The following is a 13,267-nucleotide window of genomic DNA, read 5'->3' on the forward strand; positions in this document are numbered from 1 at the left end:
ACGAACATCACAAATACCATCACCAGCATCTTTCACCACCACCAATCGCATCAAAGCCTAAGAACCCCCCCCCCCCCATAGCCTTCAAGAGACTGCTGGGCAAGTGCTGTTAGCGAGCACCTATGAAGGCTATCACGGTGCACAAATGGGTGGGTGGCCATCACCACGTCCGGCCGCCTTTGTCTCCCCAGTGCTGATGCTCACACCTCGCACCAGGTACTCAAGACGCAATCGACCTCGGCGAGTCGCCGTTTGCCGTGCGTGGGAATCGATCTTGGGTCAGTGGGTTCATAACAGTTGCGCTAACCACTGCGCCACCGTTCCCCACACCAAGCACATCACCAACTCCATCGCCCACATCACCACCACGACAGCCTGCAGCCTTTTCTACCATCACCACTCGCTCGTCAGTTGCGTTAAATGAACACGGGCAGAGTCGGCCTCGGCATAGTAACGTGCAGGCGGTGGCTTCTGCCAAAGTTTATTTCTGATTAAAGCACAATCACGTGACACGAATACAGGGCACACAGCAGTAGCGGGCGGGCGGGTGGGGGCGGGATGGGATGATGGGGAGATGCGTGGAGGATCAATCGGAGATATAAGAGGGATCTGCAGCTCAAGAGGGGATAGGGGATAGAGGGGATAGGGGATAGAGGGGATAGGGGATAGAGGGGATAGGGGATAAAGAGAATAGTGGGGAAATGAGAAGATGCGGGGTGGGGGGGGGTCGACAGTAAGACCAGGGAACCAGAGGGAGGACGTGGCTCAATATGAGATAGTGGGGTCAATAGGAAATTGGATCAGGATGATACAAAATGATCAGGAGACCGAGTTCAAGAGAACACAAGGGGGTCAAACAAGATACAGTGGGTGGGTGGGGGGGGGTGAATCAACCGAATATATCGGGGGTTTAAGAGGAGGTTGGGATATCAAGAATTGCGGGAACCAGCAGAGGATGAAAGGGATGAAAAGGATTCAAGGGGAGATTTGGGGATCGCGAGATGGCAGGGGATCGATGCGGAGACGGAGGTTCAAAGAAGACAGGGGAATCAACAGGTATCCACACACGAGGATCAAATCAAACCGGTCACCTCGGCCATGAAGGGGGGGACACCTCGCCCTCTCCCTCCATCCCTCGGGGGAGGGGCTCCATTCGAGTCCCCATCCCAACCGACCATCCCGGAACCCTCGTCCGAGCGGGTCGTCCGGGTGTCAGTGGCGCACGGTGAATAAATTAAATAAATAGGAGCCAGCGACTCCCACCTCCCACCGAATGAATAATTCTCAAGGCTCCCCCTCCCTCCAAATGTAATTCCTATTTGCCATCATCTCCCGCTATCATTCCTGTCTGCACTTCTGAACGCATCTTCCACCTTCGTTACTGTCTGCACTCCATCTCCCGCTTTCATTCCCATCTCCATTCATCTCCCACTTTCATTCTATCTCCATTCATCTCCCACTTTCATTCCTATCTGCACTCCATCTCCCACTTTCATTCTATCTCCATTCATCTCCCACCTTCATTCCTGTCTGCACTCCATCTCCCCCTTTCATTCCCATCTCCATTCATCTTCCGCTTTCATTCTATCTCCATTGATCTCCCACTTTCATTCCTATCTGCACTCCATCTCCCGCTTTCATTCCCATCTCCATTCATCTCCCACTTTCATTCCTATCTGGCCTCATCTCCCACTTTCATTCCTATCTGCACTCCATCTCCCGCTTTCATTCCTATCTGCACTCCATCTCCAGCTTTCATTCCTATCTGCACTCATCTCCAGTTGTAATTCCTATCTGGACTCATCTCCCAGCTGCTACCATATACAGCACTTGTCTTCCGCTACCACTAGTTTCTCCCACTACGACATTTCCTCTCGGCACCGTCCACATCCTCATCTCGTCTCCCTCCCACGAAATATGTCATCATCTTGCACCTGCTCCGATCGCCTCCCACCTTACCGAGTATCGGACGCCTCGTTTCCATGGACCGCTAACTCGAGGGGGAACTCAAAAGTGCGCTTGAGTTCGACTCATGATGGACAACTCGTTAGAGTTACAACAGATAAAAAGGTGGCGTTTCCCACGACCTTCCAAGTTATTAAGAGTTTCCGCGCCAGTCGGATGGGCAGGTCTCTCACACAAATGTCTACGGTGTTCACGTTCGCCCACAATTCTGACGTCGGGTCCGTCGGCCCACCAAGCTCGACAATTGAAATTTGGAGCGGAAAATTCGGACTCTGGCCCAAACTGGAAACCCAACAAAAGTTGTTCGTTACACGTAAATACAAAATAACGGCACCATCGCATTGAATTTAATTCCGCATCGCAGTCTAAAATTCCGGCCGTGAGAATTAAAATAACGGGGTTTTGACTGGTGGCACGTGAAGAACCTCACTCTCATATGGCAGAGCGGTTGGCGGGAGCACGCAGCCCTCGACTGCGTGCTTGTACCGGACGTTTGAAAAAAAGCTTCGTAGCTCATCGGATTCCTCCAGCCTACGCAAAGATGGTGATTCTGATGTGTGAACCAGGGGTCACTTAAAGACGACGAGACCCCGGAGACGAGCTCGGTGATATCCTGCTTCCCAGCAGGAGAGGTGGCGCTGCTCTCACGAGACCTCCCAAAGGATTCTCGCTCCCGTCACGCGGCACCAAATACCACAATCGGGATAAAATTGGAAACGGTGTGCGCACAGCAGAGGTCGCAACCGGGTACCCGATACCCGTACCCTACCCGATACCCGGCTACCCGTACCCGGCCGGGTACGGGTAGCCGTTTGCGACCCTGGTGCGGCCGGGTACGGGTACGGGTAGGCCGTGAGTCACTGGTGAGTAACCGTTTGTCACTCATTTCTCAACGTCTTGTCTCTTCTCACAATTCAAGTTCCTAGAATCAACCCACCCGCGCCTGCAACATGGCTTTATCCCAGAGGTCGCAATCAGGTACCCGATACTCCCAGGCCGGGTACGGGTAGGGTACGGGTACGGCCGGGTACGGGTACCCGTTTGCGACCCTGGTGCGGCCGGGTACGGGTACGGGTAAGGAATCAAAACCCGTTTGCGACCTCTGGCGTATAGTGGGGGGCCCGGGTGACGGCGTGGGCGGGAATTGGAGTTGCGTGGTTCATGGAAACGCTGCACAATTCTCATCTCTTTTAGAGGCTCCACGTGGAGCCCTCATGCTGGGATCTGAAACACTGGACTCTCCTGATATGTGCGTGTGCACGTGTGGCTTACATGCGCGTGTACACGTTCCCACGCGTCTGCCTGCGTGCACGCATGTTCGTACGTGTGTGCACACATTCGTACCCGTGTGTACATGCATGTGCGCATGTGTGCGCGTGTATAAATGTTTGTACGTGTTGGCACAGTAGAGGGCACAGGTGGTGTATCGGTCAGCCATCTCAGTCAGTCGACCCATGGCACCACCTGGGTCTATCCCGTGACCTCCTGCCAGCGGGCGTTCGACACTTCACGTGGCCTTAACGTGCACATGGGCTGGCACAAGCGCCGTGATGATGTCACCGCCACTTAGTGACGAATGGCGGTTGTTGTACGTGTGTACATGTCTTCATGTGTGTGCAAACGTTTGTATGTGTGCGTACTTGTTTACGAGTCTGTCCATGTGTAGACCTGTGGGGACGAGTACAATCTTCACACGTGTACGATGTTTGTACGTCTGTGTGTCTATGCGTACATGTTCTCACAAAGGTGTGTGTGTGTGTACTTGTGTATATACATATATGCACACACTTATGAGTTGCGTAGGTATGCATGCTTGTGTGTTTATGTGTGGGTGTATGTCTGTGTATGGCTGTATAGCACCAGTGTGTGTGTGTGTGTGTAAACATACACACGTGGATATAGAACACGTGAGTGTACGTGTGTGTAAGTGGGGAGGGGTGGCGCAGTGATTCGCGCAGTGTGCGACAAATCCGGCGACCCAAATTCGTTTCCCCGCTCATGACCAATACGTAGTGAATGTTTTAACTGGTCCTGGGCCTCCCCTAGGTCGACTCGGCCTTAAACGAGTACCTGGTGCCACGTGTAAACATCCGTACTGGGGAGGCGAAATTGGCCGTTGCGTGGTCCTGGCCACCCACCCACACACCCCCTTGCACACTGACGGCCTTGATAGGTGCTCGCTAACAGCACTTGCCCCAAAAGTGTATTTTAAGGCTACACGGGGGATCTTTATATTTGTAGTGTCTCTATACATCACGCGTGTTGATAATTTAATAGTCGTGCAAATACGCAACCACATCCCCTCTGGGGGGCGGTCGATAAAATCAGTACCACTTTGTGGGGAAGTCAACAGTGGTTGCCCCTTTACAGATACAGACGCCCCCGCCATAGGAACGTGGAATTGCCCCACTGGCTCTGCAGGGCTACTAGAAACAGGAGGATACGCACACTGGCCAGGCTGTGTGAAGAAGAAGACTCGTGGATCGTCACGACCCCGGGAGGGGTGGGGGGGGAGTGGGTCTGGGTTCAACTCAACAATCGAGGTTTGTAGTCTCATTCCCGTAGTCGAGCGAGATAACAAACAAGTTTTCGTTTTTACCCCCCCCCATCTCATTCGCATCGCTTTGTTCGCTCCGTAAAGTCGGCCCATCACGTGTTCACAGCGGCATGGCAATTGCACGTCGGTCGTATTCATCCGTAAAACATTGGGGTTCTGCTGCCAGCGATTCGATGCTTGCTTGTATCTATCATGAGTGTAAGAATTTATTTCACTTTCACAAATTTTTGCATTGCCACATGCAGAGTGCATGTATAGAATGTGTGTATGTCTTCTTGGTTCTTTCGGTAAAGTCACATAGAATGGAAATAATAAAATAATAAAAATCAAACATAATAAAATCATTCTCACGACGTTTCGGCCACAACGCAAGCAGCCGTCCTCAAGTGGAGAACAGGTCACTGCTTGCCTGAGGACGGCTGCTTGCGTTGTGGCCGAAACGTCGTGAGAATTATTTTATTATGTTTTTATTTTATTATTTTATTATTTCCATTCTACGTGACTTTACCGAAAGAACCAAGAAGATGAATCCCTGCAGTCACGAAAGCTTTAAATCGAAATGTGTGTATGTGTAGTTCGTATATACACCACGTGTGTGTGTGTGTGTACTTGTGTATGTAGTCGCAGTGTTTACGCGTGTGCGAATAGTGTGTACGTTTTACACCACGTTTGTGTGTGTGTGTGTAGTATCGTATTCTATGGTTATTTCGGGAAAGTCACGTAGTGTATAGTATCAGCTGTGTATAATACTTGTTTGTGTAAACATTGTGTTGGCGTTTATTGAGTGCGTATATATATGTGTGTGAATAATTGTGTATATAACTGTACCAATAGCACCCGTGTGTGTGTGTGTGGAGCAGTGGCAAAGTGGTTAGCACACTGCGCTACAAACCCAGCACCCTCACCTCGATTCCCAGCCACTGCTAACTCCAGTGGCGAGCAATATATGTACCGGTCCTGGGCTCCTCCCCTCTAGGTCCACTCAGCCTTAAACGAGTACCCAGTGCAGTGTTGTAAACCTCAGCACTGTAGAGACAAAGGTGGCTAGGCATGGTTCTGGCCACACCATCACCCGCTAAGGGCGCCTTGCCCGATATGGGACAAGTGCCGAGTCTATAGTGTGTATGTGTGTACACATTACGTAGTGCGCACGTGCGTGCTTGTGTATGTACATTTGTATATAGTACCTGCGTACGTGTGTACCTGCGAGGTGCGTGTGTGTGTGTAGTTGCACCGACAGCCCACATCACACACCCCCTTCTCCGAGACTCCATCGGGGGACCCAGGGGTCGCGTTACACACTCACTCACTCACTCAGGGGGTCCAAGCAGGGCCAGACACCCCCCCCCCATCCCACGTGATACACGTTCAGGGGGGGGTGGGGCTATGAGGACCCACGAAGTCCGATGGGGGTTCTCGACAGGGTCCCATGAGCTCCCCTACGTTGTCGCCACTGGGGTCGTGTCACAGGGTACCGCGGGGTTCAGGGACGAACAGCAGCCCTCGCTGTGGTCCTGTGTGCACACACGCACGCACGCGCACACACACGCACGCACACACACGCACGCACGCGCACGCACGCACGCACACGCACGCACACACACGCACGCACACGCACGCACACACACGCACGCACACACACGCACACACACACACGCGCACAGCTGTACTTCATAGAGTGCCGGGTAGAGCAGTCGGGGTGATTCATGATCCAGCACTCACGGATTCACTCCAGTCACTCGCTCGCTGGTGGCCAGGTCGCGCCTCTGTATTACTCTTCTATCGCTGCTGCCCTGGTGGTGGTTACTGTTCCCGTGACCTGTACTCATTGACCCCCCTCCGCCCGCGTTGAGGACTCGGTCCTGATCCACTCACCCACTCTCACCCACGCGCTCACCCACTCGCTCACCACCCCATGAGTTACAACACTTCTCTCCGTTTCTTCCCTTGCACTGCTCCATTCTAGAATTGCCTCTTCCCACGTCGCCATCCCTTTATCCCCAAGCTCTTACGACAATAACCATTCCGAATTCAAGCAACACGTTACGCTCTCGTCGTATACAGCTTCCGCAGTGCTGGTTGTAGCTGGCCGCTTGGTGTTTTTGGCCCTTTGGGCGCTGCGCTCAGAAACTGTTTAAACATAAAACAACAACCGCCATTCGCCACTAAGTGGCGGTGACGTCACCACGACGGTTGTGCCAGGCCAAGTGCACGTTGAGGCCACGTGAAGTGTCGAACACCCGCTGGCAGGAGGTCACGGGGCAGACCCAGGTGCCACGGGTCGACTGACCGAAATAAAACAACACCTACACACATACATCCTGCACGTATGGGCACACCCAGCGTATACACACACACACACATGTACAGGAAACACATGGTGCATGTCATGTGCGTGTGTGTGCGTGGTGTACATTGAGGACACATGGAGGGCAGTGACTGTGTGTGGTGGGGGGGGAGTGTGGGTGCATGCGTCATGCATCGCTTATGAAGAGTAATGCCTCGTTGAGTAAGAAAAATTCGAGCAAACACAGAGAAGGCAGCAGTCGCTGATGGGCAGAGATGGAATCAAACAGAGAGAACGACAGGCAGCCAGGCAGCCAGTCAACCAGGCAGCCAGACGACAGGCAGATAGCCAGTTAGCCAGACAGAATGAATAACAGGCAGAGAGCCAGAGAGACAGACTTACTGACTGACAGTCAGACAGGCAGACAGGGTGACTGACTGAGAGCCAGACAGGCAGACAGGATGACTGACTGAGAGCCAGACAGGCAGACAGGGTGACTGACTGAGAGCCAGACAGGCAGACAGAACGACTGACTGAGAGCCAGACAGGCAGACAGGGTGACTGACTGAGAGCCAGACAGGCAGACAGGGTAACTGACTGAGAGCCAGACAGGCAGACAGGGTGACTGACTGAGAGCCAGACAGGCAGACAGGGTGACTGACTGAGAGCCAGACAGGCAGACAGGGTGACTGACTGAGAGCCAGACAGGCAGACAGGGTGACTGACTGAGAGCCAGACAGGCAGACAGGGTGACTGACTGAAAGCCAGACAGGCAGACAGGGTGACTGACTGAGAGCCAGACAGGCAGACAGGGTGACTGACTGAGAGCCAGACAGGCAGACAGAATGACTGACTGAGAGCCAGACAGGCAGACAGGGTGACTGACTGAGAGCCAGACAGGCAGACAGGATGACTGACTGAGAGCCAGACAGGCAGACAGGGTGACTGACTGAGAGCCAGACAGGCAGACAGGGTGACTGACTGAGAGCCAGACAGGCAGACAGGATGACTGACTGAGAGCCAGACAGGCAGACAGGGTGACTGACTGAGAGCCAGACAGGCAGACAGGGTGACTGACTGAGAGCCAGACAGGCAGACAGGGTGACTGACTGAGAGCCAGACAGGCAGACAGAATGACTGACTGAGAGCCAGACAGGCAGACAGGATGACTGACTGAGAGCCAGACAGGCGGGCAGGATGAGACAGACAGACAGGCAAAGCTGGTCTTCCACTCAAGCCAAACACTGTTTCCGATGCTAATGGCGGGCAGGCCCTGTGGGATTTCAAATTCCGTGAGGTTGTCGGGGGGGAGGGGGGGGGGAGGTTGCGGGGCGGGGGCATCGTGTCAGACAAGCAGTGGGGGGGGCAGGGGGTGTCAGATGAGCACCACTAAAGCAGGGGTCAAGTAGACGGCGGGTGGAGCCAGACAGCGATGGAAAGTGGGGGCTCGTGGTGGGGGCAGCCATGGGGGGGGGGGGGTGGTCGCAGGGCTTGAACTCACGGGGCAGCCGGGGCCTACGGGGTCCAGGGGCCACGGGGGCCACCGCGCCTCTGAGGGCGTGGGGTTAGGGGTTAGGGGTTAGGGGTTAGAGGTGGGCGCAGGGTTAGAACCGCACTCCCTCGACCTTTGACCGAGCCTCCTCCTCGCCCGAGGTCGACTCTGGCCTTGAATGAGTAGCGACTGCGTTGCGTGACCGTAAGTCGGCGCTCTCTAGCAGTGGAAATGTTGTGTGCGCGCGCGTGCCTGGGCGTGCGCGTGCACGTGGACAACGGTGCTTTTGGGTGTGTGTCTGTGTGTCTGTGTGAGCGGGAGTGTATAGCGGTTAGCGACCCGAGTTCGATTCCAACTCACGGTCTCCCCTAGGTCGACTCGGCCTCAAATGAGTACCTGGTGTGTAAACATTCACCAGGCGTGGTGCTGGCCACCCGTCCCCCCCCCCCCCATGTGCCGTGCCGGCCTTCATAGGTGCTCGCTAACAGCACTTGCCACAACAGTCTGTTCAGGCTATACGGCGGTCTTTGTCTTTGGCGTTTGAGTGCGCCCCTGTGCATCCATGTGCACATGTGTGCACCTGTTTGTGTACATGTGTACCTGTGTCTGTGATAGTTGTTTGTGTTTCGAGTTCTGTATTGCTCGACTTGACTTAATTTGCTTGGCTTCATCCACTTTGCGTGACCCAGGTCACTCTTGCAAACGAGGCTCATCATCCTGGTCTCTCCGAGTTCTCATTTAGTGACACAAAATTAACTCGTCTGTGTACATCTAGGAGTGTGCTTACGAGTGTACCCCTGTTTGCTTGTGTTCTCACGAGTATCATTCCATGTACCACCACCACCACCACCACCACGCACCTCATTTCCTCCAGGTGCCCGCTCCTGCTCCCCGCTCTCTGCTCCCTTCCTCGCAGCGTCTCCGTTCCCCTCCGCTCCGCACTCGGCGTCCAGCGAATCGCAGCTCCTGCGAAGCTCCGTGCTCTGGGCCCCGACACTCAGCCTGGCGCCGGCGCGCTGCTCGCCGCCACCGCGAGCAGCGGCGGCCTTGACGGTGCCGGTGGCAGGCGGCACCGGCACCGCCCCATCCACGCCGGGCCTGGGACTCGGCGACCGCTCCCTGGCGGCGGCGGCCACCGCCATCGCCGGCGTTGGTACGGCGAGCGTGAGCGCGGCCGCTCGGGGCGGCACCGGCAGCACCGGCGGCGCCGGCGGCACCGGCGGCGGCGTCGGGGACGTCGCCACGGAGAAACCGAGGATGCCCAAGAGGCCGCCGGGCCGATCGTCCCCGGCGACGCGCGTGACGGGCGAGTCGCGCGTCGTGGTGGAGCGGGCCCACGGCGAGAGGCCGCCGACGCCGGCCGCGCCACCGCCCGCAGTCCCCGGCCTCGCGTCCAGCCTCCCGGACGACCCCCCGCCGCCCGGCGAGCGGCGCAGCGAGCGCGGGGAGGCGCCGGCCAGGCCGCGGGCGGCCGCGCCGGCGGTCCCCGACGACGGTCGATCGGCGCGGGACGAGGAGAACGAGGCGGAGGAGGCGGTGGAGAGCGGGCGGGCGTGCAGGGCCCCGCGCGACGGAGACGCCGCCGGGGTCGAGCCGGCGCTGCCCCGGGGGGTCGCGGTCGACGGGCCGCGCCGGGGTGCCCAGGCCGAGGCGGAGGTTTGCGTGGACACGGAGTGGCGGGCAGGAGGGCCGCCGCCGGGATTGACGTCGGTGCCGTTGGCGCCGTCGGTGCCGTGGCCGTCCACCTGCGTGGCGACGGAGGAGGAGGAGAGGCGAGCGGTGGCGCGGGACGCGACGCGGCGCTTCATGTCGTCCGAGAGGTTGGTGGCGCCGGCGGGGTCCACTCTTGGCCCCACGGGTGCCTGCGCCAAGCCGAGCGTCATCCGAGGGTGGGGGGTGGGGGGGGCCATGATGGTATCATCGTCGTCAGCAGGCCTAATACTATCGCTGCATCGCACGGTCCAGCGATGCAGCGATCTATCCCTGCTCGTGCACACAGAAAGACGATTTTATCGTTCCATCTCTGCGACGGCCATCCACTCAGTTTTGTTTGGCCGCTATTCCATTGTTGGTCTCGACCGCCACTAGATCATCCCTTCTAGCCACCTGCTTACTTTTCATCACAGTGAAACGTCGTCTGTAAATTGTTGAGGTTTAAATTTTTTTTTAATGTGTTCCTCTTTCTGTCTTGGCGTAATTCCACGCTTCTCTGCGCAACTTCCAGCTTTGGCTTCCCATTCTCGGCTTCGGGCACCCGTTTTGGGGTTTGTTACAGACATGCCCGTGCCGGTCTGATTGCAAGTCTGTCGTGTGTGCGCGCGCACATGCGTACGTCACAGACACACGCTCTGCATCCCGAGCCACGCACGGAAGCCCAAGCAGCAGCTCACCCGCATTCGTCTAAGCAAGCCCGACGGCGGCCGATGAGACACGCAAATGTTGAAACCGGTTCAGGAGTTTTGGCTACGTTCAACAATTGCCGCTGAAGTTAAGCACTTTCTCAGAAGGCCACGATGCGGCTGATGGAATGCGTAAACAACAAACGTTTTTTTTGGTAATTTTGCACGTGCACAAACCAACATGTGAAGGGTGCGTAATAAGTCTGCGTGTTTATTGTGTTGCTGATATTCCTCCACGACCACACTTAACGGGCATCACGCAGCGAGCGTGCGAGTCGATGACCGGTGTCTTAGCCGCATCGGGCTCATTGGTTCAAATCCATTCTTAAAAGTTCACGACCGCGCGTGCAACAACATCGAACGCTCAGACGGACGACGGGTGCCGCAGGCTGCCGTGCGACCACTCTGACCCGTCGTGGTGAAGTATGGTCAAATAATTCTAGATTTGAAGCTTTCGTGACTGCAAGGATTCATATTCTTAGGTTTTTTTCGGTAAATGTCACGTAGGTAAAAAAATGTAATTAATAAAAGTAAAATAAAAAATAAAATAAAAATCGCGACGTTTCGAAGGCACAGCACGATAGCTGTATACAGCTGAAGACGGAGGCTTGTGTTGCCTCCGAAACGTCGCGATTTTTATTTTTATTTTATTTTACTTTTATTAATTAACATTTTTTACCTACGTGACTTTACCGAAAAAACCTAAGAATATGGTCAACTAGCGCCCCCCGCCCACCCCGGCCAATGACCGCACGCTGTGGAGAAAAGTCCTCGCCCAGCAGTGAACAGACCACGTGCGACATGGACACCCCCACCCACCTCGTTTCGACGCCCCCTCCACACCACCCTCCTCTCCTGGCCTTCCTCCTCCTCCTCCCTCTCCCCCCCCACCACCTCGTCCTCCTCCTCCTCCTTCTCCGAGGCTCTCCACCCCCTCCCCCTCCCCCTGCGAGGGGCGCCCGGAGCCCCCGCCTCCTGGGGGGGCCCCCCCCCACCCCCGCGGGGGGCACCCCTCCCCCCAGGGCGACGAGAACTCGCGCACGAAGCGCACGTCGTCCGGGGAGAGGGGGGGCGGCGGCGGCGGCGAGGGGGGAGGGGAAGGGCTGGGGGGCCCCCCGTGGAGGGGGTCGTGAGGGGTCTCCGCCATGCCCCCCGCGGGGAGGAACGGGGAGCTCTCCATGAGGCGGCGGAACTCGGACATGGAGGAGACGGAGCGGGCCCTGTCGGAGCCGGGCGGGGGGCAGGGAGGTCAAGAGGTCATGAAGAGAGGTCATGGGGAGGAGGGGGGTCAGGGTTAGGTCAGGTTGGAGAGTCTGGGAATCGGTACTGATTATGGTTGGGGCTAAGGTCAGATTCAAGGTTATGGTCAGACATATGGTTAGGATTAGAGTTTCTGATTTGGGACAGGGTTACAGCTATGGCTGGGGTTGCAGTTTTATGGTCACGGATAAGGTTTTGGTAGGAGCCAGGGTTAAGGATAGCATGTGTGTGTGCGTGCATATGTGTGCGTGTATGTGTGGGGAGCGGTAGTGTAGCGGTTAGCGCGCTGCGCTATGAACCCGGCGACACGGGTTCGATTCCCGCTCATGGCCAACACCAGTGACGATTATCTGAACCGATCCCGGGCCTCCCCTAGGTCGACTCAGCCTCAAATGAGTACCTGGTGCGGTGTGTAAACATCACCACTAGGGAGACAAAGGCGGTCGGGCGTGGTGCTGGCCACCCACCCCCTCGTGTACCGTTCCGGCCTTCATAGGTGCTCGCTAACAGCACTTGCCCCTACAGTCTGTTAAGACTATATGGTGGATCTTTGTCTTATCTATGTGTGTGCATGTAAGTGTGTGTGTGTGTGTGCGTGCGACGGCAGTGGACATGCCCCACCGTCTCAGCCCGCTGCCCTGCTCCTCCGCCTCCTCCAGGTCTCGCCGTACCACATCCCCAACCTCGGGCCACAGGGACGCACAGCCACACTCGCACTGCAGCGGGACGGAGACGCACACACAAAGGACAGTGATCACCAGTATAGCCTTCGCCTGACTGTTGGGGAAGATGTGCTGTTGGGCGAGCACTTAATGACGGCTGGCATGGTGCGCGAGGCGGTGGGTAGCCAGCTCCACACCCGTCCACCTTTGTTTCCCCCCCGCCCACCCCCCCCCCAATACTAATGTTTGCACATCGCACAAGGTATTCATTTGAGGTTGTGTTGACCTCGGGGAGGGGCCCTGCATCACCACCACACAACACCGACGAGTCCAAGGGGCGGCCAGTATATGCGAGCGTGCGGTGTGCGCGTGTGCGGTGTGCGGGGTGTGCGTGTGCGGTGTGCGTGTGCGGTGTGTGCGTGTGCGGTGTGTGCATGTGCGGTGTGTGCGTGGCGGCACCTGTGCGAGGCAGGACAGGAGGCGTCTGCGCTCCGTCTCCCAGGACGTACTGCGCTCGTGAGCGGTGGCGGTGCGGCGCTCGCGACTCCTCAGCTCCGCCAGCAGCGACTCCACCAGCGCGTGACACGCGGCCTGCGGCGCACGCACGCACGCACACACACGCACACACGCACGCACACACACGCA

General features: G+C 56.7%; 1 protein-coding gene across 5 annotated transcripts in view; it reads right to left on the reverse strand.

Moving 5' to 3' along the window:
- Positions 1 to 457: 457 nt before the first annotated feature.
- LOC144940644 (uncharacterized) overlaps positions 458 to 13,267 on the reverse strand; it is a 43,934-nt gene continuing 31,124 nt past the window's right edge. For 3 of the 5 annotated variants that reach the window (XM_078866907.1, XM_078866909.1, XM_078866908.1), the window contains exons 8-12: positions 13,082 to 13,213; positions 12,582 to 12,676; positions 11,520 to 11,920; positions 9,162 to 10,163; positions 458 to 6,036 (exon numbers count right to left, since the gene is read on the reverse strand). In XM_078866907.1, coding sequence (XP_078723033.1) covers positions 9,163 to 10,163; positions 11,520 to 11,920; positions 12,582 to 12,676; positions 13,082 to 13,213 — 1,629 coding nt within the window. In that variant the 3' untranslated portion in view covers positions 458 to 6,036; position 9,162. Of the gene's footprint in view, positions 6,037 to 8,310; positions 8,361 to 9,161; positions 10,164 to 11,519; positions 11,921 to 12,581; positions 12,677 to 13,081; positions 13,214 to 13,267 lie in introns of all 5 variants that reach the window. The other 2 variants (XR_013639150.1, XM_078866910.1) reach the window with 2 other exon arrangements.

This window comes from Lampetra fluviatilis, chromosome 23 (assembly GCF_964198595.1).
Source record: "Lampetra fluviatilis chromosome 23, kcLamFluv1.1, whole genome shotgun sequence".
Classification (NCBI taxonomy): domain Eukaryota; kingdom Metazoa; phylum Chordata; class Hyperoartia; order Petromyzontiformes; family Petromyzontidae; genus Lampetra; species Lampetra fluviatilis.